This window comes from Pseudorasbora parva, chromosome 20 (assembly GCF_024679245.1).
Source record: "Pseudorasbora parva isolate DD20220531a chromosome 20, ASM2467924v1, whole genome shotgun sequence".
Taxonomy (NCBI): Eukaryota; Metazoa; Chordata; class Actinopteri; order Cypriniformes; family Gobionidae; genus Pseudorasbora; species Pseudorasbora parva.
Window position 1 is genome coordinate 28,659,102 of NC_090191.1, and position 25,641 is coordinate 28,684,742.

Consider the following 25,641-nt stretch of genomic DNA (forward strand, 5'->3'; position numbering starts at 1 on the left):
GTTGGAGAAGCCACTATAATTAAAAACTGAACGTGTCTGTTCAATATAAGGAGTGAGTCACCGCGCGAGTGTCACAGCACTGAGCACTAACTGCACGAGTGATGAGAGCTGAGGTAATCGCGACTACACTCGCAACATACATTCACAACGCGAGTTCAGTCTGGCGCGTTTCAGTTCATGCCTTTGCAAGGTTAACTTTCATAGAAATTAATTTGAGAAGTTAAAAGACTTACATTGCTCACCATAGCTCTGTTTAAATGAGTGCCTGTAGCTGCCAGCTGAGCTCTGAGTGTGATCTCCATCCCCCATGCGCGGGTTCAAAACATGTGGAAATGGCTCCCTCTGCTGGCTGTAGTCTTTAGCCAAACATTCCTCCTATGATGCAAATATCGTCAATTTGCATCATAGGAGGAATTTTTCCAGAAATAAAATGCCTAAATCTCTTGTCTCAGGGGGATATGAGGGGGGAAAGCACAATCATTTGAATATACTCCAGGGTTTCTACTGATACAAGGCCATATGCTAATCGCTGAAGTAACCCTTTAAGAGTGACAATATTCCAAATGCTAACACAACACAATCCAGAAGTCTAGTTAAATAGCCCTATATTTGTCTCAGCATTTGGCTTGTCCCTCTTTTGCTTCAATGACAGCAGCATGAACTCCACAGGTTTATGAAATCTGATGATCAAAAATCTGATGATCACGATTACCAGCATGATTTGAAATCGTCCAAAGAGCATCTTAGGTTTCACTGGGAGAACATCTGACCATCATAATCAGTGTAAAAAATGTGCTTATTCCATTAGTGACCTATATTCAGAATCCAAAAGATGTATACTTCATTTGACAAAATGTATAGATAAAATTTACCTTCAAAAGATTATACTGCAGACAATTTAGTGAATCCAGTGACAATGTCTCACTGAAGTATGGATAAAAGGAAGTACCTAAAACAAGAAGACGAGACTCCCAAAGATGCCGTAACAGGTGAGGTGTTTCATTCTCAAATTTAGAAAACAAGAAACAGATGTCAGCAATCAGCAGACACACAGGACATTATCAACACTATATAAAAGAGTGATATAAAAGATTATTTTAGAATGAAAATAAGAAATAAATCACTCACATCAGTCATTGAAGTGTAGCCCCTGGTGCACAACAACATCTGAAGATGGTATATATCTAATAACACAGATTTTGTTATACCATTTCATACAAACCTTGGGACCTTTCAACACTGCATAATTAAGGATGAGTGTCTGAAACCTGAAAAAGAATTTGTATTATGGCATCAAAATCAATGATTGCTTACAAGATACATATACAGTCTTGTTCAAAATAATAGCAGTACAATGTGACTAACCAGAATAATCAAGGTTTTTAGTATATTTTTTTATGCAACGTGGCAAACAAGTTACCAGTAGGTTCAGTAGAATCTCAGAAAACAAATGAGACCCAGCATTCATGATATGCACGCTCTTAAGGCTGTGCAATTGGGCAATTAGTTGAATTAGTTGAAAGGGGTGTGTTCAAAAAAATAGCAGTGTGGCATTCAATCACTGAGGTCATCAATTTTGTGAAGAAACAGGTGTGAATCAGGTGGCCCCTATTTAAGGATGAAGCCAACACTTGTTGAACATGCATTTGAAAGCTGAGGAAAATGGGTCGTTCAAGACATTGTTCAGAAGAACAGCGTACTTTGATTAAAAAGTTGATTAGAGAGGGGAAAACCTATAAAGAGGTGCAAAAAATGATAGGCTGTTCAGCTAAAATGATCTCCAATGCCTTAAAATGGAGAGCAAAACCAGAGAGACGTGGAAGAAAACGGAAGACAACCATCAAAATGGATAGAAGAATAACCAGAATGGCAAAGGCTCAGCCAATGATCACCTCCAGGATGATCAAAGACAGTCTGGAGTTACCTGTAATTACTGTGACAGTTAGAAAACGTCTGTGTGAAGCTAATCTATTTTCAAGAATCCCCCGCAAAGTCCCTCTGTTAAAAAAAAGGCATGTGCAGAAGAGGTTACAATTTGCCAAAGAACACATCAACTGGCCTAAAGAGAAATGGAGGAACATTTTGTGGACTGATGAGAGTAAAATTGTTCTTTTTGGGTCCAAGGGCCACAGGCAGTTTGTGAGACGACCCCCAAACTCTGAATTCAAGCCACAGTACACAGTGAAGACAGTGAAGCATGGAGGTGCAAGCATCATGATATGGGCATGTTTCTCCTACTATGGTGTTGGGCCTATTTATCGCATACCAGGGATCATGGATCAGTTTGCATATGTTAAAATACTTGAAGAGGTCATGTTGCCCTATGCTGAAGAGGACATGCCCTTGAAACGGTTGTTTCAACAAGACAATGACCCAAAACACACTAGTAAACGGGCAAAGTCTTGGTTCCAAACCAACAAAATTAATGTTATGGAGTGGCCAGCCCAATCTCCAGACCTTAATCCAATTGAGAACTTGTGGGGTGATATCAAAAATGCTGTTTCTGAAGCAAAACCAAGAAATGTGAATGAATTGTGGAATGTTGTTAAAGAATCATGGAGTGGAATAACAGCTGAGAGGTGCCACAAGTTGGTTGACTCCATGCCACACAGATGTCAAGCAGTTTAAAAAAAACTGTGGTCATACAACTAAATATTAGTTTAGTGATTCACAGGATTGCTAAATCCCAGAAGAAAAAAAATGTTTGTACAAAATAGTTTTGAGTTTGTACAGTCAAAGGTAGACACTGCTATTTTTTTTAACACACCCCTTTCAACTAATTGCCCAATTGCACAGCCTTAAGAGCGTGCATATCATGAATGCTGGGTGTTGTTTGTTTTCTGAGAATCTACTGAACCTACTGGTAACTTGTTTGCCACGTAGCAATAAAAAATATACTAAAAACCTTGATTATTCTGGTTAGTCACATTGTACTGCTATTATTTTGAACAAGACTGTATATCAGATGGTTTTTATAGGCAGCATAGTTGTAGCCTTATCTGACTATGACATCCCAAAATGCTGTTCAGGTTAAGGGACATGGAAGGACAGGCTATATGACATGATTACCCTGTTTACTGTCATGACGTCTACCCAAAAAAAAAATCCCAAAAGGAAAAAAATATTGTCAGATAACAATTCGGTGTGTTCCAGTATTGGAATTATGTGGCAGTTAATGTAAAAAGCGTATCAGAATATCATGTGCACACATTACATAGCTTAAAATTAAGCTTATTAGCGTTTGTAATAAAAAACAAACCAAACACGAGAACAAAAGGTTTGCCATAAAAGTCGTTCATTAAATGTAAAAAGCAAACAGACCAGGCTTAACAAGAAACAATTACAGCAGTATTGTTTTCCTACCCAGAATCGGTAAGCCATGGGTTAACTTCATCAGACAGCTTGAGTGATCTGTTTACCTGTGCAGGCACTTTGGGAACTTATTTTGATTGAGTGCCAGTAAATAAAGAAGTTGAATAGGAGCTATGTTGTGGTTATACAGCCCTTCCCTCATTGGGTTTGGTATTAATGGTCCTTTTGAATAGGGTTTGAAGAGAAGGGGAAGGAAAGCAGCTCTTTGTTTGAAAAGATAAAGCCCTTGCTACTGTTTTGCCAGAAAATGTAAATACTTTGGCAGGCGTGAGACGCATACATAAATTCATAAACGATTGGAAAAATGGTTTACACAAACACGAGAGAGAGAGAGAGAGAGAATGTAAACAAGAAAATGAACCAAAACATGGTTTAATTAAAAGGACTCTTTTTTCCATATTCATTCATTCATCATTTACATTTATTGTTAAAGTGCTCAATTATTGCATTACAAATAATGTAATTTCAAATGGCAAATAAGGAAGATTCGCGAAAAAGGCTTTGTGTCAAAATGATAAAGATTAAATGGCAAATTGAATTACCTTGTAATTCACAGTGGAGGAAAGGTTCTCATACCCTTCAAGCACATTTTATCATCCACAGCAGACAGGAAACAATTCCACACTTTACCACAGATGTTCCAGAACAGTTAAACCCTGTCAACAGAAGAAAAAAAAGAGTTGCACAAATGTAACTTTCTTGAGAATATTTCACAGCAATGAAACTGCACTTTGTGTTACATTCTTATTGTACATTGTATGTATATATTAAATGGTGATTTAAATACTACATATTTAAACATGTGATTTTTACATGAATAAGTTAGTTCAGGCAACAACAAAAAAAACAAAGTAAATTCTAGTACTCAATTCAAAGTTGTAGAAATTAAAGCGTAAATATCAACGTTATAAAATTAAGTAAAAGTACTCAACTTGTCTGATGTTTTTGTGTGCAGATGCAGGGTTACTATAATGTAGATATGGTACAATATCTTTTATGTTATTTACTTAGATGTTTTTAAGTAAAACATACACTTTAAAAGCATGGTTTAATTCGAGTAAACATGTATTTCAAATGAAATTTCAACAAAGTAGAAATCATTCAACCCTTCACTGGCAAAGTTATAATTATAATTTGCTAATTTATTAACTTAGTTAAGTAGAATTTACTTAATCCCATATGTGAAATTTACTCAAAAATGTTTAAAACACACACACACACACACACACACACACACACACACACACACACACACACACACACACACACACACACACACACACACACAGTTCACCTAACTTAACTTCTGGCAGGTCACGTCACTCAAGCTTGCATCAGCTGACTGTCAGCTGATTACGTCTACCTATATGAATACAATATCTATCACAGCATGCATACACTCTAAAAAAATGCTGGGTCAAAAACAACCAAATTCGGGTTGAAAATGGACAAACCCAGAAATTGGGTTGTTTGAACCCAGTGAATGGACCCATTCAAACAACCTAATTTCTGGGGTTGTCCATTTTCAACCCAGCTTGGATTATTTTAACCCAGCATTTTTAGAGTGTATATAAACCTTCCTTCACTATCAGCTATCCCGCTTCTCCAGAGCTCATTTACCCTCCTCTATCCCCAGCTCCTCCTCTCGTTCAGTCAGGGTTTGGTATTTGATTCCACTTGGATCAGACTAATTCACAAATTATTTAATACATTTAAATACATTATGTTGGTTCGGTTCTGTTTAGCCTAAGGGGGGTTTATTGCTAGGCTGCATGGATGCGCAGGGAATTCTTGCCCAGAACAGATCCATACAGCCAATCCAAACTATATGCTAATAGTCAATCCTCTTTGACGATAGTGAACGTAGTGAAATACACTTGAAAAAAATAAGTTATGTGGAATTGTCAAGTTAACACATTTCAATCACACATGAAGTTTACTTAATCATTTTAAGGCAACAGGTTTCCTCAGTTTAAAAAAAAAAAGTTAAGTCAACTTCAATTCAATTGAATTCAATAATCCTGACATTCTTTTATCACGGTTTACACAAAAATATCAAGCAGCTCAGCAGTTTTCAACGCCGATATTAATAAATGTTTCTTGAGGAGAATTCAGGATATTTGAAACCAAGGATTTCTGAATGATCACATGACACTGAAGTCTGGAGTAATTTAGCCTTGCTATCACAATAAATTAAAACAGTATACGTATATTAAAATATAAAACTTATTTTAAATTGTAATTATATTTCATAATATTACTTATCAAATAAATGTAGCCTTGGAAAGCAGAAAACCCCTTTTTTTTTACTAACAATAACTTTATTACTCTATTACTAATAGAAATTATTACAATTTCTGATGGTAAAAGTTGTTAGAAAACGCGCTTAGAAGTTGTTGTGGATGATCTGTTTATGTTTGATTTGAACTTACATTAGTTAAAGTCTGACAATATTTCATATTTGTCTTTGTTGTATTTCCTAATAAAAATACACAACAAACATAACAGCCTATGTTGATGTAAATGCCAGCAAAAATGATTTGTGTCAGTGATGCTTTTACACAGTTTGGGGCTATAAATGTCTTTTTCTAGCGTATTGATTATGCACCAGAACACAGTCGAATGAAGCGCTGAGGTCTCATAAAATGTACCTGTTTTTTTTTTTTTTTTATCAGTGAGGCTCTTTATTTTCATTCTCTGCACACCTGAAAGGGGAACTTCAGGAGCCAGTCAGTTGATATTTAAAACGTGTCATGAGAATGTGCAATGAATTAACTGATGTTTTAGAAGCTTATAACAATACATGGCAAACAAAAAAAATTGAAATGCGTTAAAATGGGACTGGATTTTTTTTGCACACTAATATGAATGTGAAATGAATGGAAGAAGGAAATGATTATCTTTAACATTATTTGTATGTAGGATTGCTTTGTAAGGAAGGAGAATTTTTTCAAATACTTATTCACACTCACAAAATCTGGCTAAAATAAATAAAAACTGTTGAATTGGTGCCATTTTTTCTTTTTAACGAAATGCATGAAAGCAACATAAAAATCCATATTTCTGTCGCACGTTTTATTGACGTGTCCCACCTGCAATTTCCCAGCATTCCCCAGCGTTTCTCTTGCTGTGATTATCAGTATTGTTTGGTGCCACTCAATTCTTTTTTTACAGGACCAATAAACCACAGTGCCGTTGACAGCTTCTAACCAGAAATGCAAATGTTTTCACAAAGGAGAAGGAATCCTGTATAAACTAGGGGTTAGTCCCTATTTCTTTCCTTCTCTCTCTCATTCTCTCTATCATTTTTCATGGATGGGATATGGAGATTATAGAATAGAGGGACTATGAGTCCTATGTGGTCTTCATTTCCAAAAAGAGAAGTAGAGTATCATTGACTACTCCATGTTATGTTGACGTGGCACATTTAAATGGACCCATGTATATAACAGGCCGCATTGCTTAGTTGGACAGTAAAACAGTAGTCCTTCTACAAAATATCTGTTGACTTATAAGCGCTGAGACATCAACACAGTTGAGCTTTACATAGATGAAGTGTTAGGTTTTCCAAGGCCAGAATGGTGAGTGATTTGACTCAAGTGTGTACTAGTATAATTATAAATTGTTTTATGTAGTGTTTATTTACTTGATTATTTGTTGACCCATACATTATTTTATACTTTTATTAGGCTATATATAGGCTATTTATCATATGCATTACTTACATATTTGATTACAAGACAGAACCTTAATGCAGATGCTATTTCATATGCATGAAAATCTGAATTATGCCTATTTTTTTCTTACAGGGGTCTCTTGAAAATGATATCAATCAAGATTTTCAGGATGCCATTGATGTAATTCAGCGTCACTCTCAGATACGGCAGTATGACACGGGTATATTTAATAAATAATATAATATAAATGTATCTAATACATTTGAACATGTAATATATTAATTAATTAACTATATTATATAATATTATCAAGCATTAAAAATATAATTAACTACAAACTATTATGACGATGATGATGATTACTCATTCTCTGCTGATTGCCTCTTTCAGAAAATAAATGCTATGAGAATTTGGAAAGTCAACAGTCTTCAGTGAGACATGCCATCTCATACTATCAGTTCACACCTCATTTTGAGCCTCAAGGATCGATGTATGACTGGAATGAATCCTCGGTAGGTTTACAACTCACTTTCATTGTTTCACCTGTTAGGTTGTGATACTTTTACCTGTGTTTTGTGACTAGAAAAGCTTCTCTCAGTCCCTACAGTCATGGCCTCACATTGTGCCAGACGTGTCTCTGGGGCCATTGTGTTCTGCTGAGCCTTCGGTATTTTACTCAAATTTACCACAGCGCCACGGAAAAGGTACAACATTAAAAAAAAAAATTTTTCTCTCTGACTGCAATAACTATACTGTATAAATAATCTCAGCTGAACATTTTCAGGAATAAAACAAGTAGACATACTTGTGCATATCCTAAAACGTACTGTACATAATTTTAATGGTTCACGGCTGAACACATTCTCTTCCTCATTAGGTCGTAAGAAGTTACGGTTATACGAATATCTGCACGAGGCTCTTCACGACGACAACATGGGCGACTCCATCCAGTGGACGGACCGAGGCAGCGGCATCTTCCATTTCATCTCGAAAAACAAAGAGAAACTGGCCGAGTGCTGGGGTCAACGAAAGGGCAACCGCAAGACCATGACCTACCAGAAAATGGCACGCGCTCTACGCAACTACAGCCGCACGGGCGAGATTGTGAAGGTGCGTCGCAAGCTCACGTATCAGTTTAATCCAGCTATACTCCAGCGACTCAGCTCACTGTCAGGCTTCAGCTCGGGTCCTTCGTCAAGAGACATGGCCCTTCATCAGCAAGGCTCCGCTGAGCACGTGTACTACAGCTCTCCTCTCCCAGACTGTCATTACTGGTACAGCCAATACTCTTACCAGGGCGATTATGATCTTGCTACAGTACTGACAGTGCATGAGGATCCCAAAATAGGCATTTCAGCTTAGCGATTCTCAAAAGAGCCAATCCCTAACATGCCATAAATTCCAAATGTTACTCACTCTGTCTTTTACAAGATTGGAGATGCTTTGAGATAAACCTTGACTGGGTAAAATGTATAAAAGTGTATAAAGCTGTTTTCCTACAGTGCAATTGAAATGAGTAAATGTATGATTTTAACACTGTTCAAAAAAAAAATTCACTTTTTTTTTAAATGAAATACTTTTATTCATTAAATTGATTAAAAGTGACAGAAAAATAGACTATAATGTTACAAAAAGTTTCAATTTGAAATAAATGCTGCTGCTTTTAACGTTTTATTAATCAGAATCTTGAGAAAAAAGATTCTGCATTGTATTGTCAGAGTTACGTTCTGTTTTGGCCATGTGTGTTTGTAGTTTGGTTCTGTCTTCCTTGGTTCTGTCTTCCTTCCTTCTGTTTGTAGTTTGGTCCTGTCTGCCTGTTTGACCAGTGTGTTTTATTAGTTCATTAACTCGTTAGTTCCCTCATTTGTTGTAGTATTTATACTCCCTTTTTCTTTTAGTTGGTTGTCCGATCTCATCTATGGTTTACGTCTGTGTAATCTGTTTATCTGTTTATTCTCCGTTTCCATGTGAATTTCTAAATAAAGACTAGTTTGACTCTCATTCGTCGTGCGCTCCTTGCACTCATGTTACATGTCATATCGCTGTTTCAATAAAAATATCATGCAGCATAACCGTTTTCAACATTCATAATAATAACAAGTGAGTACTAAATATTAGATCTAAAGCATAGTGACACTGAAGACTGGAGTAATTTGCATATGAATAAATTATATTTTTAAATAAGTTATTTTAAATGGTAATATTTCATAATATTAGTGTTTTTACTATATTTTTGATTAAACAAATGCAGCCTTAGTGACCATGAGATTCCTTTCAAAAACGTCAAAGACCCCCTATAGTTAATAATGTTATCCCTTAAAACTCATCTTTGATCACAAAAACATGATCAACAAACGTGATTACATTTTTAACGTTCTTTCTGTTATTTTTTTATTCATGCCTTAAAATAGCTTGAATGTAACTAAACCATTGCTTAATCATGAATATGCAAATGAGCCCCGCCTCCACTCACTCCAACAGGCTCGTCTACAATGTATCAGAATAGTAATGGCTTGACTAGGTTATCAAACAGCTAATAATGTGTTGCTAATGTTGCACAAGCCATGTTCCCGTTCGCCATTTTAGTCAGACAGCTGCCTTCTGAAAATCAGTATCCTTAGAAATACTTTGAACAACATAACATTAGTGGAGAAAGGCATATAGTTCATCAAAACATTGTAATATACGTCATATATGTTATATTATAATACCTATTATATTGCTAAATGTTCCCGATTTTTCATATCAACAGAAAAATACCATGATAACCTGGCTTCTCTTAAGACTCCACGGCTTCAGAGAATATAGTAAATGACATGCTAAAGCCCCACAAACGGTGACGTGATTGGTTACAAGGTAGTTTGTGATGCAAGAAACAGGTGGTGATTTTAAACTGCGTTTTTGAAAAAAAAAACTGCGTCATTTTTCACTTTAGTTTTAAGGAGAAAATACTCACCGATGGTGTTAACCTATGTCTTTGCATTATGTAAAAAATATCAAACCAAATAACCTTTATTTTAAAGAATGACAAGCACACATTTCAAGTAAAACATTTTCCAAAAAAGTTAAACAGAAGAAAAATATGCAGATTTCATAAAAACTGACTTTTCCAGGACCAGGTGACTGCAAATTAAAAGGTAAGATTTTTTTTAAATATTTTATATGCAATGAAATAATCTTACATTAATGCAAGTGCCTAAAATTGTCCATATATTTTTTTGGGACCACTGTTTATCTACCATTAGAGTTCTATCAAGGTATATCTTCATACTGTATTTATATCTGCTTTTTTTAACATGTTTACATAAGATGTAACTTTAAGGTATTGTAACTTAAATAAAGTTACAACTTTAAGGTTTAACTTTAATTATATAACTATATAATTCAAGTATAATATAACTCTATATAACATAACTCTAGTAATAACTTTAAGGTTCTGTGCTTAAATAAAGTTTGCTGAAAAACCCAATGCATTTGTTTGTTAAACTCTCCACTGTATGTACACTTAAAGCCCGCTGTATAAACGTCTGCGCTGATTTCTTTACAAATGCATTGGGGCAAGCTTATCTAATTTCACAGAGAGAAGATTGTTTGTGACTGCTTTGTGTGTCATATTACAAACTGATCTCAAATCACCTTCCTCTTTGTAAGATAGCAATCATACACTAATATAGTGCTGCTGTATAATTTCCATAATGGACAATAAACACTTGTCTCGTAACAATTACACTCTTTTAGACTTTATGATTGAAGTTTTAACCATTGCATTTCTCTCATATATATTGCTTTCATATTTTGTTCATGAACTCAAATTTCTCTATCATTTCAGCACAAAGGAATGTGTGTATTAATGTGGAGCCTGCGTGCCATTGTTAGGTGGTTGTGGTTGTTATCTCTAAGAGTGAAGAGGATGTGGTTACTGGTTCCATAAAGGTGGATGCTAGAGATGTGTGTTAGACCAAGATCGGCGTGTGTGTGTTTGTGTGTGTGTGTGTGTGTGTGTGTGTGTGTGTGTGTGTGTGTGTGTGTGTGTGTGTGTGTGTGTTTGGACCGAAAGAAACTGTGGTTTTGGGTCAAAAGATGGCTGGTTATTTATGTACGGTCATAGATCATTCCAGAAAGGCCTGTTCACTCCCCCAGCCCCTTGTTACTGATAAAAACGAGTCTGCACCATTTCAACAAGAGTTTTGTTGTTAAAGCACACTAATAGTAACAAAGCGGTCTTTTTAACTTATTGGTTATTCATTCATGCGAGAACAGCATTGAAACAGCATTATTTTTCAATAAGGATCACATCTGTAACACTAACATGGTAAGAACTGATACGTTTTCCAGTTGTTATATGTTTTTTACTCTACAGTGGAGCCAAAACATATTTGGACAGCTTTAAATGTATCATTGTCAATATATATATTATATCTAACCAAATACTTTTGGGGGGCCCATTTGTGTATGAGATAAAAATCTGTATTTCTTACCAGAACAGTCTGCAGGAATATCAAACTGATCTGGAGGTGATTCTGGATTTTCTTGAGGAGCACTACAGGCAGGAATCTCAAAGGAAATCACTATGGAACAGTAAGAAAGAAGCTTAAAGGCAGAGTTCACCCAAAAAAATGACAAATCTGTCATCATATACTCAACCTCATGTCATTCAAAGCATGCATGACTTTTTTTCATCTGCAGACCACAAAAGATTATATTTTTAAGATTTTTTTTTCTTATATTTTCATCCATGCAATTAAAGCATTTATTTTTTTCTTAACACACTAAAAAATTATATAAAACATTTCTGAAATAAAATAGAATATAAATATTGAATATAAAAATCTTAAAATAAACAAAAAATAAGAAATGTTGCCTTGGCAATAAACTGAAATAAGTTAAAGCAATAAAATTGTACATTATTAAATGCAGATAAATGTAAAAAAGTCTAAAACTGAAATGAAAATAAACCTAAATAATATGTTTTTTTTTAACTAATAAAATGACAAAAGCACATAATGAAATCACTAAAAATAATCTTAAATTGACATGAACAACTTCTAATAGTCAAAGTTTTACTTTAAAGTACATTTTAAATCATTTTGCCATGCTTCAAAGAAGCACATTTATTCTGAAGTGTTGACTAACATACTAAACCCATACTTGAGCACAACACATGTGTAATTATAAACATATTTAAATACATGACACACACGTTTCAATAGAAATTACATAAAAGTTTATTTTAGTTAAACATTGTCAGTACATTAAAATAACATAAAGATGTACTTAAGTCCTACTTAAGCGGGTCATAAAACACTAGGGTTTAGCTAACTGCCTTCAGTATAAATTTAAACTGCAATTCATATTCATTTAATTGCAGTTAACACAATCAAGTGTCTGAAAACATCACATTGAGTTTGCACTTAACCTTTATATATTAAGTATATATGTTTATTCTTAAGTATTCTTATTAAGTTCTCTTTATTAAAGTATGCTAAAGTTTAGTTCTTTTTCATAAGGTAACGTTGTCCAAAAAAATTAGACCCCATTTACTTGCATGGACAAAAAAAAACAAAAAACACTGACATTAGCAGTAATGATGCCTGTTTATCACCACTAACTCTTTTTGTAATGCAATGGCAGTGAGGAATCTCTGTGCCATGTCGACTGGTGAAGTTACGAGCACTTCTGAAGAAAAGCTACCTGGTGAGGAGCCTTTCAGAAATGTGTCAGATTCAGAACAAGAAAAGTCCCAGCTGGAGTTCTCTGACCAGGTGAGCTATTCAGCTCGACACTTCATGTCATTCTTGTATCCATTCTTTGCTATTTTAAAACCAAGAGCTTTTGTCAAATGAACAGATTGTGGGATTTCTGGCCAAAGCCAACGGATCTGACTCGTATACGGACAGCGGGGTGAACTGCAACAGCACCACCGTAGTCGATCAGTCTTCGGCCCTTCAGAATGCACCCGACCGGCGAGTGTTAAATGCCCTAAAGGGACCAGAGAGACCTTTAACTCTGAACACAACACCTGAAAAGTGTGCCGAATCATTGCCCAGCATTACACCTGCAGAGAAAGGTCAGTTCTGCTTTTGTGGTTTGTTTAGATGCTATCTCAAAGGTGAGGAATAACCTAGGGGAACTGCAGCTCGGGAGTGGCTCGTCCTACCCATAACTGCCAAATAGAATCTCAGTTCTCTCTCATTTTCTCTGGTCTTGTGTACACCACTGATGTTTAAAGATGCTTATCTTAATTACGCCTATCATAATACAAAGCTCTTTTATGGGAAATAGTTTCCATAGGCCTTTGCCCACCCCTTCATGCTCACACATGCAATCGTCTCTATGATTGCAGGGAAAAAGCTGCGTCTTTTCCACTTCCTGTTCGAGACGCTGCAGGACCCAGGCATGGCCCATTGTGTGTCCTGGGTCCCGGGTTCAGACGGCGTCTTCCGCTTTTCCGCCAGGCACAAGGAGCATGTGGCAGAGCTATGGGGCAAGAGGAAAGGCAACAGAATGCCCATGACCTACCAGAAAATGTCTCGTGCCCTACGAAATTATGCCCGCTCGGGGGAGATCATTAAAGTGAAAAAAAAACTGACTTACCAGTTCAGTGTCCCTACCCTCTCTAGTTTACAGAGTCAACATGGTTTAAAGAAAGCATCGAAATGAGAGCTGAATGATTGTCTCCAGTGTGTTACTCTCATGATATCTTAATTGCCTTGGTAACTGGAGGAGGGTAAAATTAGATTCAAATGTTTTCTTGTTCAATTATGTTTCATAAGAAGGTGATGAACTCTGGGGTTTTATATAACACTCTAACCAAATCGTAACCAAAATGATTTACTTTTTGCCGTTTTTTTGTGTACATTGATGCTTAAAGGGATAGTTCACTTTAAAATGAAAATTCTGTCATCCTTAACTCACCCTCAAGTTGTTTCAAACCTTTATGAATTTCTTTCTTCAGCTGAACACAAGGGAAGATATTTTGAAGAACATCAGTAACCAATCAGTTAGCTGGAACCATTGACTTCCATAGTATTTTTTTTTCCAACTATGGAAGTCAATGGCTCCAGTTAACTGTTTGGTTACTGACGTTCTCCAAAATATCTTCCCTTGTGTTCAGCTGAATTAAGAAATTTATATGTTTGAAACAACTTGAGGGTGAGTAAAGGATGACAGAATTTTCATTTTAAAGTGAACTGTCCCTTTAAAGTGTGTCAATCAACATTATGTCTTCTTATTATAATTTTCTTTTGATATTTGTCCAATTTTAATCAGCTTTTAAAATGGCAGTTGGCAACCAAACCAGATTAAAAAACAGACTAAATGTCTTCTTCCCGCACCGCTCCTTTGTTTCCAGTAGGTGGCAAAGCTGCTATACTTCTTGTATTTTGATTGTCACTGACTGACTCACTACAGATGTGCTTTTTCCTTCTGCTTTTGAACTTGATTATTAACCAAACTCATGGGACGGGGGGTGCACATCTGCAAAAATCATAGTTAAGCATCTTCTATACATTTCACTATTTCTATATAGTTCACTAATTCATTATTTCAGTAATGTTATACTTTTATTTTAGCATTATTTATATACTATTACTAGTATCAAGGTATTTTAGTTTAAGTTTTAGCAATTATATTGTGCTTTTGTCAATTTCATGTTTTTTATATTGGTCATATCTTGATGCATTTAATGTCTTGGTGTCTTTTATAAACTTGTTTTGTAAATAAAATTGTACTGGTGTACATCTGCATATATAGGCAATCTTTTTAAATAATTAAATTATGTGCTTTTGTCATTTTTATATTTCTATATATGTTTAGTACTTCAATGGCAACATTTCTTTTTTACAGTTAGTTGCAATGGCAACATTTGTAATTTTTAATCTATTTGTATTTTATTTGAACTTTAATTAATCAACATAAATTATTTGTAATCGTTTTTTTTAATTATTATTTAAAAGCATAATAACAATGCCGGTCCAAATTTAGTGGTCAAACCTGGGTCATACAAAAAAAAAATATGATTGTTGCATGATACACTGAAATCTCAAAACAAGTGACATCTGCAAACAATTAATCTCTTTTCTCTTTTTATGATTTTTGCAATTAGGTCATTTTAGTGAATGTATAAAGTCAAACAATCACTTTTTTTCAACATTTTGAGCATAATTAACCTTTTAACTTGTGAAATGCTAAATATACACGCTGTCTTTACAATAAATGACACTTGGTTTGAGATTTTGTTGTATGCTGCAATAAAATCCATAAATTATTAAACCTAGCTTAAGTGTTCAAATGCTTTTTGGAGCCACTGCAGCTGCTGAGTTTTTTTTCTGAACTGGCATCAGTGAAGTTGGACCCAGAGCTGTTGACAGCACCCAACTAAAAGACACATTCTTGGTGTGTTCTCTCTGACTGACTGACCGGCCACAGGGTGCTTCTCACACATGGTAATTTGCCATTCAGAGATGGCATTTCTCTCCCTTTATAATCCCACAGTGTTTTATTCACGGGGAGGAGTGAAATCTATTTCTGCAGCCAGTATTTGTGCTTTACTGGCTCACTATATCTAAAGAATTGCCTGCTCCACGAAAGAGAAGCTTGAACGTGCTGAATCTTAATGAGATGCTGAAATTCTGAGACAATATCTGTTCATCTTTGTTTAGGTTTGTGTGTGTGTGCGCGCATTTGTGCAGGCAGGTGCCACTTTGACTCTTTCGTCTGAGCTTTTTATGGTGACCGTGAGCGCTAAATCCCCATGGGCGGCATGAACCTTTAACCACCAGTCTGGTCCAAATGGTTTTGTGTGAACATTGTGGCAAGCCCACATGATACTTCCCCAGCACCCTGTCTTTAGAGCTGTACACACACGGTTATAAATGGGACCCTAGTTGGAGGCTCTGCTACCAATAAAGGCCAAAAGATCATGCTTAAAATCCACTCAGTCAAGATGGTTTGTGATAGGCTCATGTGGTAAAACATTCATAACCTCCTTATATCACACAGCCGGTTCAAAAAGAGATTCCAATTTAATTTTGGTAAGGCAACCATACATTTGGTGCGACATGCTTCTGTAAAAAATTCCTATTCTAAACAACGATTTATTTGATGGCAAGCGTAGCTACGGATAGAATGACTTCTGACTAAACCCCGTCAGAAGAAGAACAGCCTGAAGGGACTAAAGAAGTCTCCTGGTTTAATATATAATATGCTACTGGCTCAGCAGAAACATCTTATATTACTTGTTGCCGTTCATGTGACCGTCTGCAAGGTTGACCTTTTTCTCAGTCTTTGCCATATTCATTTCTGCAGTTAATGTAGAAGTTCACGGACAGCATGAATTCCAAGTTCTTAGAAATGTTTTGTGTTCATATACGTTTAACATGGTTTCGAAATACGTTTATAATAAATATCAGTTAAGAAAAGTCGCACCACATCTTACATTTTGCAACCTGAAATAACTTTATGTCATAAATTGTTTTATATTTTTAGAGATTTACTCGGCACACGGATTATGCCACACTAACTATAAGGAATATAGGAATAATAAGGAATAATAAAGGAATAATATTTCCTTTTCAATAATTTCATTATTTTAATGTCTTGTGTCACTTTTAAATTATCCACACCAAAAAATATCAGTAATTTGATGAATTTCCAAATTTAATGAAAAGTCATATGATTAAAATGAATAGATTAGATAATATAATTGATTAATAGATTAAATTAACAGATTAAAGCCTGGTTTCACAAACAGGGTTCAGATTAAGCCAGGATTACACTTTATTAATTTGTTTAATTAGGATATTACTTTAACAAGTATCTTTCAAAAACCTACCTTATAGCTAAAACTTCCTGCAGTGCATTTTGAGATAAAACAATGGCACAGACATATTTTAAGATATGTCAGTGCAAGTTGATTTCAGTTAAAACAGCTCAAACATGCATTTGAGTCTGAGACTAGACTTGAGCCTTTTCTGTGAAACCAAGGGTTTAATTAGCATCATGTCATTGACCTCTGTATTAGTTTCAAGTAGAAGGATTTCAAAACTAACTTTCTTATTTGAGACATATTTCATATGGAAATTAGCCTGGATGCCAGACAAACTTAGCCCTGCCCACAAATTTTTTAGGTCGGGCAGTTCGTAGTTCATAGTTCATTTTCTGACTAGAATTGAGTATGACCATGTCAGGCTATATGGAAATAACAAACCAAATTAAATGTAATTGGTCGCTAGGACTATTAAAGCTTTGGGGACTCACTCACTGTAAATTGTTGTCAGTTCTGCAAGAAGCAGGGCCTGATTTATAGTGGAAATTAAAGCGTTAACAGGATAATTAGAGTCTTGACAATGGCAACAATCCCACCATCTTCCCATGTTTGATATGCAAAAAGTCAGAGTTCATGGTGGCATTCTAATTTTAGACTTTAGAAGCATTGCTCAGGCATCTGAACAGAATTTATAGTCCTGGTCTTCAGATCACCCTCATCCACATTACATCCACATCATCTCTGGCACTTGGCTGAAAGGTGAAGTGAATGTTTCCTATTTTTCTCACTAAGCCCTAAATATCTCACAGAGGCCTTCTAGGGAAAGGGTGGAGCTTAGACACTGGGAACCCCTGGATGACAGCATCGCCTGATAATATCTATTTCATTCACTCAATAGGCAATGCCCTTGACATGGACCTAGACAAGGTATAGTAAAAAGGTCACATTCAACACTCACATCAACTACACACTGGCAGGGTCGTCTCTTCATTACAAACACATCGTTGGCAGTAGTTAGTATAATATTTTAGATGTGTTTATATTATATATATATATATATATATATATATATATATATATATATATATATATATATATATATATATATATATATATATATATATATATATATATATATATATATATATATATAAATTGTACATTTTACACATTTTATTTTATAAATATTTATATTTTATTATATATTTTATATATATATTATATCATTTATTTTATACAATTTTATTTTATATATTATTATATATTTTATATATTATAAAACAATTTTATAATTTATTTTATGAAATTTTACTTTATATATTATATAATGTTGTATACATTTTATTTTGTATAAAACACATTATGAAAGATTGTAACATACATTACAAGTATTCATTACAGGTATGCCAATTATACAATTATATATTTACATTATTAATTTAATTATAGACTACAAATGTATAATTTTTTTTCTACATTATCATTTTGACTTGTGTTAGGCATTCTGTATAAAAAAATATTATGTCTCTTTGTGATATATTCAAAGCAATGCCACCGTTTCAAAACAAAAATACCATCTTATTCTCTGCATTGCAACGTTATCCAAAAGCTCCTCTCGCCGTCTGACTCCAGCTGGTAAGGAGACAGAGAGCTACATCTAATCCCCAGGACTTTAGGAGAGAAGGGGAGGGAGGTGTTAGGGATCTTTTTGGGCTCCATTATCAAAGAGAGAGAGGAGTGGCTAGGACGAGCGCTATATAAACCCCATTTATTCATCATCCCCAGATCTGTTACTTTCTCCTTCACGTTCCTGCATTGCCCTCATCCTTATTGGCTTTCACAGTCTCTGGTGCAGCTTTCCTCACCTCTGTTTCTCCATCATAACACCCCTTGGCTAAAGGACACCCCCTGCCACACACACTGGGCAGCCTAGACTCACCCTTGAACCCCTACAACTGGTGCCTGGTCCACCGGAGAACGGCTCAACATGCCTGAGCCCACAAAGAAAGGTGAGAATGAACTCTGTCCGTCATCACGCCACAGATCTTGTAGTCTGATGGGAAAACTGGAGCGAAAGGTAGAGAACTGTTTTAGGATGGCAAGACATGGTTTTCATCATTCTACCAAATCAAGACAAGCAACATCATTTATGAGTGATATCACCTCAACATTACTAACAAACATGCTAATAGCAGCTCTCCGTGCTGTTGATTTGCTTCACCTGTTTTGATTCTAACCTAACATTCATGAGGCAAATAGGCTTGAACTAACATTGAATTTGCCTAACTAACTGCATTTGGCACACATACATCATATGCATAATAGAAAGTAGTGAATGCAGATAATTGTGTATTATGAGATGCGTGAGATGAAATAAACAGTGTGCAGCCTATAACCTACTACAAAATATAGCGTATAATGTATAGGTGGTTGGTTAGAAGTAGGTACTGCTTTGCTGCATCCCAACAGTCACGAGAATGACCCACGCAGACATAAAAAGCGACTTTGGAATTCACATTGTGCTGGATGATGAGGTGATCAAAACAACTTTATACAAAGCAACTATTGTCATAACTGTTGCTATGATGGATGGCACATAGTCAAGGCGATTAGGAGAGCACAGTCAGCTGAGCTATAGAGGATTCTGGGTATGGAATGGTGGTGACTTACTCGGCGCTAGAGCCCAGCTTTACTGCGGTGCCAGAGGCATCTCTGATGGATGATGCAATGCCGATGGCCCAGTGGGGATGCTACGCCTCCAAATGGACAAATATTTCAGGGGTGATGATATAGAGATCAGCTTCCACTGCCTAATGGATGGATGGAGAAATATGAGGATGCGGCATTGTGTGTGCTCTTGTAATTGTATTCTTATTGTTATGGAAAATTATTATTATTATTATAATGCCTGACATATTTGAGCTGCATCCCCATGGGTACAACAGCTCTTATGCATTGATATTCCATTATTCATGACAAGCACTGTTGACCTTTAAATCTTATTTTTGGTCAGGCTTTAGCATTTGTCTGAGGATTACTCATATTTTGATATCTGCTTCTAAACATATGCACACTGGATAGGATCCATCCACCAATGGACAATGGGGATTATGAAGCCGAATGAGGGGGCTGCTATTTTGATGATGCTCATAAAAACGGTCATAAACAGGGAGGTTTATTCTAGGGAAATTTCTGTAAATGGTTTGCAGACGTGCCCGCGTCGCCCATTACAAATGCCATCCGGTAGATTGTGCGGATTTTTAAGGTCTTAAATGAAACGATATTGGATAGGTTGCAAATGGTGACTGAAACCATCTGTCAATCATCAAGGCAAAAATGCATTTTTTAAATATTCTTAAAGGGGTGGTTTCCCTAAATATGAAAATGTTGTCATCATTTACTCACTGTCATGTCATTCTAAATCTGTACAACTTTTTTTTCCCTTTGCGGAGCTCAAAAGGAGATATTTTGAAGAATGTTGGTAACAGTTTTCGGTTCCCATTAAAAACAACAAGAAAACAATTCTTCAAAATATCTTATTTTTATTAAACTGTTTTGGAATGACATATGGGTGATTTAATGAGGACTGCATTTTTATTTTGGGGTGAATTATCACTTTAAAACAAGATAAATAAACAAAATAATTTTGTCAAATCGATTAATCACATCCAAAATAAAACTTTGTGTTCACATAACGTGTGTGTGTGTGTGTGTGTGTGTGTGTGTGTGTGTGTGTGTGCTGTGTATAATTATTATGCATATATAAAGACACATGGATGTATGAATGTAACATTTTTACCTAAAAACAAGACCCTTTCTCAAGTAACAAACAAAGAGACTTTGAATTGGTTACTCTGAAAAATGGAAAGTCTGAAAGCAGTTGATGTGCCAACTGTAATATTTAAGCACGATGGATTTCATATACAGTAGATGCCTGCCATAAATAACTTCGGTCGGGCGAGAGAGAGAGCTAGAGAGAGAGACTATTAGACTTTGTGACCATGCCTGTTTGGAAAAAAAATTATTGTTCTCGTAAATTTGAGGGAACAGCTGATGGGGCGGGGCGGTTGGGGTTGCCGTGGAGCGTTTACTCCAGGCTTTAAAAGGCTGGATGAGGGATGAACAGGGCTGGACCCCTGGGGAACTGGATTCCAGACCCCTGGAATAGTTCAGAATGAGCAGACTTTTAATCCCCGTTGCTCTCTCTCTCTTCTCTCTGTTAGTCCTATCTTTCATCCAGTGACTTTATGTCTCTATCATGCGGAGAATCCTGAGCTCTTGTTTGTTTGAACTTTGATCTCTGTGATAAATAATATCAAAGGATGGAGGTTACGACCTATTTCCACATATGACAGCATCACAAATAGGATCCCACAGGAAAACAACAATGGAAGGAAACACAACAAACTTTAGTAGGGTGTATCATGTCTGTGAAAGTTTATCTCCAGAGCCCTCTCAGTGTAATTAGCTGCCCTTTGACAAATGATTTAAAGATACGGTCAAAGGTGAAAGAATCCCCATGCCAAACCCATCCAACTTTAGAGGGGCGGCATATATCCAGGGTCCAAAATTAACTTTTTCATCAGCTAATGGTGAGTGAATGGAGCAATAGGGATTAGGGAAACGGATCAGGTCATTGTGTCACGCGCAACATCATATTTGACCTGGTCTCTAGCTCTCTGTAAACCTGCAACTCACTGAAGAGTGTTTTTATGTGTGAAATATTACACTATTCCACATTAAGCCACCATTAAGTCCCGGAGAAAATAACATTTATGTATCTTATTAAAAAAAAAAAAATTCCCCCAGATGTTTTATTTGAAGATGGGGTGTACACCATAAGTTTGAATTATGCACATTAGCTCTGTAAAAAAAAAAAAAAAAAAAAAAAGCCACAGCCTGAAATTTTTAAGTACAATCAACTTGAATGTTTAAGTTATTTCCACGTAGTTACACGTGTTAAACTTACTTTAAAAAATGAGTTGCATCTTGTATAACTTATAAAAAAAGTTTAACAGTTTTTGATGAGTTAAAACAATGTAAAAACACATGTTGTCATAACTTATTGAACATATATTTTTTATTTAATTAATTTAAGTTTAATTTAATTAATTTAAGTTTACAGTGAATGTTGGAACTTTTCAGTTGGCAACTTTTACTTGAGCGAGTGTTAATTTTGGACCCTGCATGTCTCACTTTCAATTTTTTTCTCATTCAAAGAAGTTGGTGTCATTCCTTTATGTCAGGTCCACTCATAAATTAGCACCAAGAGACAACACATTCAAGCTGTCATCTGCTCTCTAATGCCTGTTATCGTCTGTGCCAGCAAAGTTACCACAAGCTCCACATACAATTTTTTTTTCGGTAGAACAACTATGAACTAAAAAGACTAAAAGACTTAAACTAAAAGCTGAATCTTTGCCCTCTTAAACTTTCGATTATGGAGGTTTTTCAGTCAGGGTTGTTTGTGACAATGAAAAGTTGACCACGGTGCATTTGCTTATCAATCAAAAAGCATGTAGCTGAAAATGTTCTTTAATAAATGAGGTCTGATTTGTATCTAAATTAAACTGGAGGACTAGTAACAAGCATTCGTGTGTCGTGCCTGTCTGTCCTCGCGGCAGCAGTAGGGACAGCTGAACATACCTGCATACTGTTGTGCTGCACTACGAGGGTAAAACAATACCTTTCAGAATTGTCGTTATTGCTGGATGAGCCGGGAGGGGGGATCTCGAAACGGGCAGAACGCCACACTAGCTAGCTTAACGGTGACATAAATGGCTCTTTAATGGGCGGAAGGACCCACGTCACCCCCAAATCTGAGCTAAGGTGTCCAAAAGACATGACCTGTTGGATGGCAACGTGCACAAGACAACAAAAGAGAGAGATACATTAAATAAGATTAGATATCTCAAAATACTAACTCACATGCAAAAACATCTTGATTTAATAGTATTATTATTATTATATTAATATAGTGCTTTTCTCACAATATGCACAAGACAAAAAAGAGAGATCAAAATTAATTAGGTGTCTCAAAAGACTAATTCATGTGCAAAAAAACATCTCAATGTAGTTATTTTATATAATGCTATTCTCACAATAAGCACAAGACAAAAAAGGGAGATAAAATAAGATTAGGTGGCTTAAAAGACATGCAAAAACATCTCAATATAAAAAAAACTATTATAATTAGTTTCATGCATACAATGTTTTTTTAATATTTTTTTTTTAAGAGATAAAATAGATATGTGGAAATAATAAAACATTATAATAAAACTTGGTGTCTCAAAAGACAAATTAACATCTAAATATAGTAATAATAATAATTTAGTGGGGAGATCATTAATATAATCATGATTACTAATTATATTTTTATTATAATCTTTACTATAATCTGTTAGTTAGACCATAAATGTATCTTTCCATTTCTGAGGGTTTTATATAATTGTGTCCCCAGTCTTATGAATTCAAGCTAACTTTTTGACAAGACTTTTGAGGAGTTTTTAGCTACTAGATATGGTGATGACTGAGGAAACGATGTGATACAGGACATGACACAAAACGAAGTGACACTGAACTGAAGAAAATACCCGGTGAAGGAGAGATGGACTGACAGAGACTGAAAGCTGAAATGTCAAAAATATCAAGAGGCTAAACACACAGGTGTTCACATTGGCTCCTGACACAAGGGGGGCAAGAATGGAGCAGTCGTTCTTGTAGTGCTTCACAGAGATCCTTTTGTGCCATGATCAGACTAGGCTGGCATCCTCACAGAATTCACAGCAGCCCATGCCAGGGGAACAAGAACATGCCAGGGGATGCCAGGGGAGCAGCAGCCTTGTCTCTGAGACAAGGCTGCTGACATTTACATCATGTATATTAACCCAAGGGGAGGTTTTAATGCTCAGATGTTGCTCTTTAAGAGTTCATGAGACCTGATGGAGTTTACAATGGTCCAAGTTCAATTTGGTCAAAGTGTTCTTCCTAAAATTCCCCGGAAGGGAAAAATCATATTAAAGGGTTAGTTCACCCACAAATGTAAATTATGTCACTCACCCTAAGGTCATTCCACACCCGCAAGACCTTCGAAACACAAATAAAGATATTTTCGTTGAAATCCGATGGCCCAGAAAGGCTTTCATTGACAAAATGTCAATTCCTCTCTCAAGACCCATAAAAGGCTCTAAAGACGTCATTACAAAGTCCATCTCACTACACTGATTCTACAATCATTTTATGAAACGACACAAGTTGTTTTTATGCGCAAAAAACAACAACAACTAAATAACGACTTGTATAGTGATGGGCCGATTTCAAAACAAAGTATCAAACATTATGAATCAGTGTATTAATTCATGATTCGTATCGCTAAAGTCACGTGATTGCAGCTGTTTGGCAGTTTGACACGCAATCCGAATCATGAATCAATACGCTTATTCATAACCGTTCGGAATTTGTTTTGAGATCGGCCCATTACAATATAAGTCATTGTTTCGTTTTTTTGCGCACAAAAACTATTCTCGTCGCTTCATAAAATTATTGTAGAATCACTGTAATAAGATGGACTTTGTAATGACGCCTTTAGTGCCTTTTATAGGTCTTGAGAGAGGAAATGACATTGGTGTCAATGAAGGCCTTTCTGAGCCATCAGATTTCAACAAAAATATCTTCATTTGTGTTCCGAAGATGAATGTCTTACAGGTGTCGAATGGAATAGGGTAAGCAATTAATGAGAGATTTTTCATTTTTGGGTAAACTAAACCTTTAAGATAGTCAGGTTTCTATCCAGCAAATCAAAATCCCTTCACATGACCTCATGTTTGTATTTTTATATGCATAAATCTAGCATCACAGATTTCTAAATAAATTCAAAGATGAGATCAGATTATTTGCAGCTTTGTCCGCTTTAAAAAGAGTCAGGCGCCCATGGTGTGTCAATGCTATGGTAATCTCTAAATAAAAAGGCTGGTTTATTTTAGAACTATCATAATGAATGTATTGGGCTCATTGATCTTGTTAAACTTTATTTAACTCCTCTAATCACATTAGGGTCTGTAAGAGCACTTTTATCATGCACTGCTGGGTTTACTGTAATGCTGTGTCAACATTTGCCTCTTTAAACTGTTTGCTTTAAGTCTAGACTGTAACTAACACAATGCACACTGATAACCAGTTTAAACCTGAATGCTTTAAAGACAGCCAAAGCTTATATAGTTCTAAATAAATAAGTACAGTGGCCCAAAAAGTACACAGACAGTGGCTATATATAGTATAAATAGTGGCTTTTATTTTAAAGACAGCACAAGCACGTTTGTTTGCAAATTAAAAACAAAAAAAATAATGGAAAGATGTTCAAGCCATCAAGTGTAAAAAATATTGGGGGCCACAGCAGCTAACCAATATTGTATAAACATTTAAAGCATCATTTGTCTATCTAAAATAAACTTAGTAGAGACATTTTTCTTTTTTTTTCCTGACAGATGATGGCCAACCGGAAGGTGAGTGGGGAATGTCTTCAGAAAACCCTTTTTGCCTCATCCTGGATAGGTTTTAATGAGTGAATGGATAATGTCAAATGAGAGTGACATTATGGATAATGTCAAAGGGGGGGGGGGGGGGGGGGGATTAAACAAAGTCTGACAAAAAATATAGGCAACTATAAATTAATTAAAGTAACAAAAGAACACATTTTTTCCTACACTAACAAAAGCTTATATATTTAGTTACAAATTGAAGTTCTCTTTCATCCAGGTTTTTTTTTTTTCATTTAATTTTTGTTTCTCTCGCTTTAAATGGGGACGATTTCTGGACTTCAAATCTATC

The 25,641-nt window shown here is 35.6% G+C and overlaps 3 protein-coding genes and 1 long non-coding RNA gene across 6 annotated transcripts in view; 3 read left to right on the forward strand and 1 right to left on the reverse strand.

The window, feature by feature from the left end:
* Positions 1-6,865: 6,865 nt before the first annotated feature.
* Positions 6,866-8,629, forward strand: spic (Spi-C transcription factor (Spi-1/PU.1 related)). The gene is made up of 5 exons (XM_067428170.1): positions 6,866-6,953; positions 7,182-7,269; positions 7,440-7,561; positions 7,648-7,753; positions 7,927-8,629. The coding sequence occupies exons 1-5, from the start codon at positions 6,951-6,953 to the stop codon at positions 8,409-8,411; spliced, it is 804 nt and encodes a 267-aa protein (XP_067284271.1). The 5' UTR covers positions 6,866-6,950; the 3' UTR covers positions 8,412-8,629.
* An 860-nt stretch (positions 8,630-9,489) lies between these two features.
* spi2 (Spi-2 proto-oncogene) lies at positions 9,490-13,709 on the forward strand. The gene is made up of 5 exons (XM_067427494.1): positions 9,490-9,543; positions 11,531-11,627; positions 12,681-12,811; positions 12,897-13,116; positions 13,393-13,709. The coding sequence occupies exons 1-5, from the start codon at positions 9,490-9,492 to the stop codon at positions 13,707-13,709; spliced, it is 819 nt and encodes a 272-aa protein (XP_067283595.1).
* A 4,718-nt stretch (positions 13,710-18,427) lies between these two features.
* The window catches only part of mybpc1 (myosin binding protein C1), a 45,928-nt gene continuing 38,714 nt past the window's right edge, over positions 18,428-25,641 (forward strand). For 2 of the 3 annotated variants that reach the window (XM_067427334.1, XM_067427336.1), the window contains exons 1-2: positions 18,430-18,824; positions 25,299-25,316. In XM_067427334.1, the coding sequence (XP_067283435.1) occupies positions 18,803-18,824; positions 25,299-25,316 (40 nt within the window). In that variant the 5' untranslated portion in view covers positions 18,430-18,802. Of the gene's footprint in view, positions 18,825-25,298; positions 25,317-25,641 lie in introns of all 3 variants that reach the window. The other variant, XM_067427333.1, reaches the window with a different exon arrangement.
* LOC137048961 (uncharacterized) lies at positions 18,749-22,638 on the reverse strand. The gene is made up of 3 exons (XR_010899531.1): positions 22,502-22,638; positions 19,486-19,625; positions 18,749-18,880 (listed from the first exon to the last, which is right to left on the reverse strand). It is a non-coding gene; the product is annotated as an uncharacterized lncRNA (long non-coding RNA).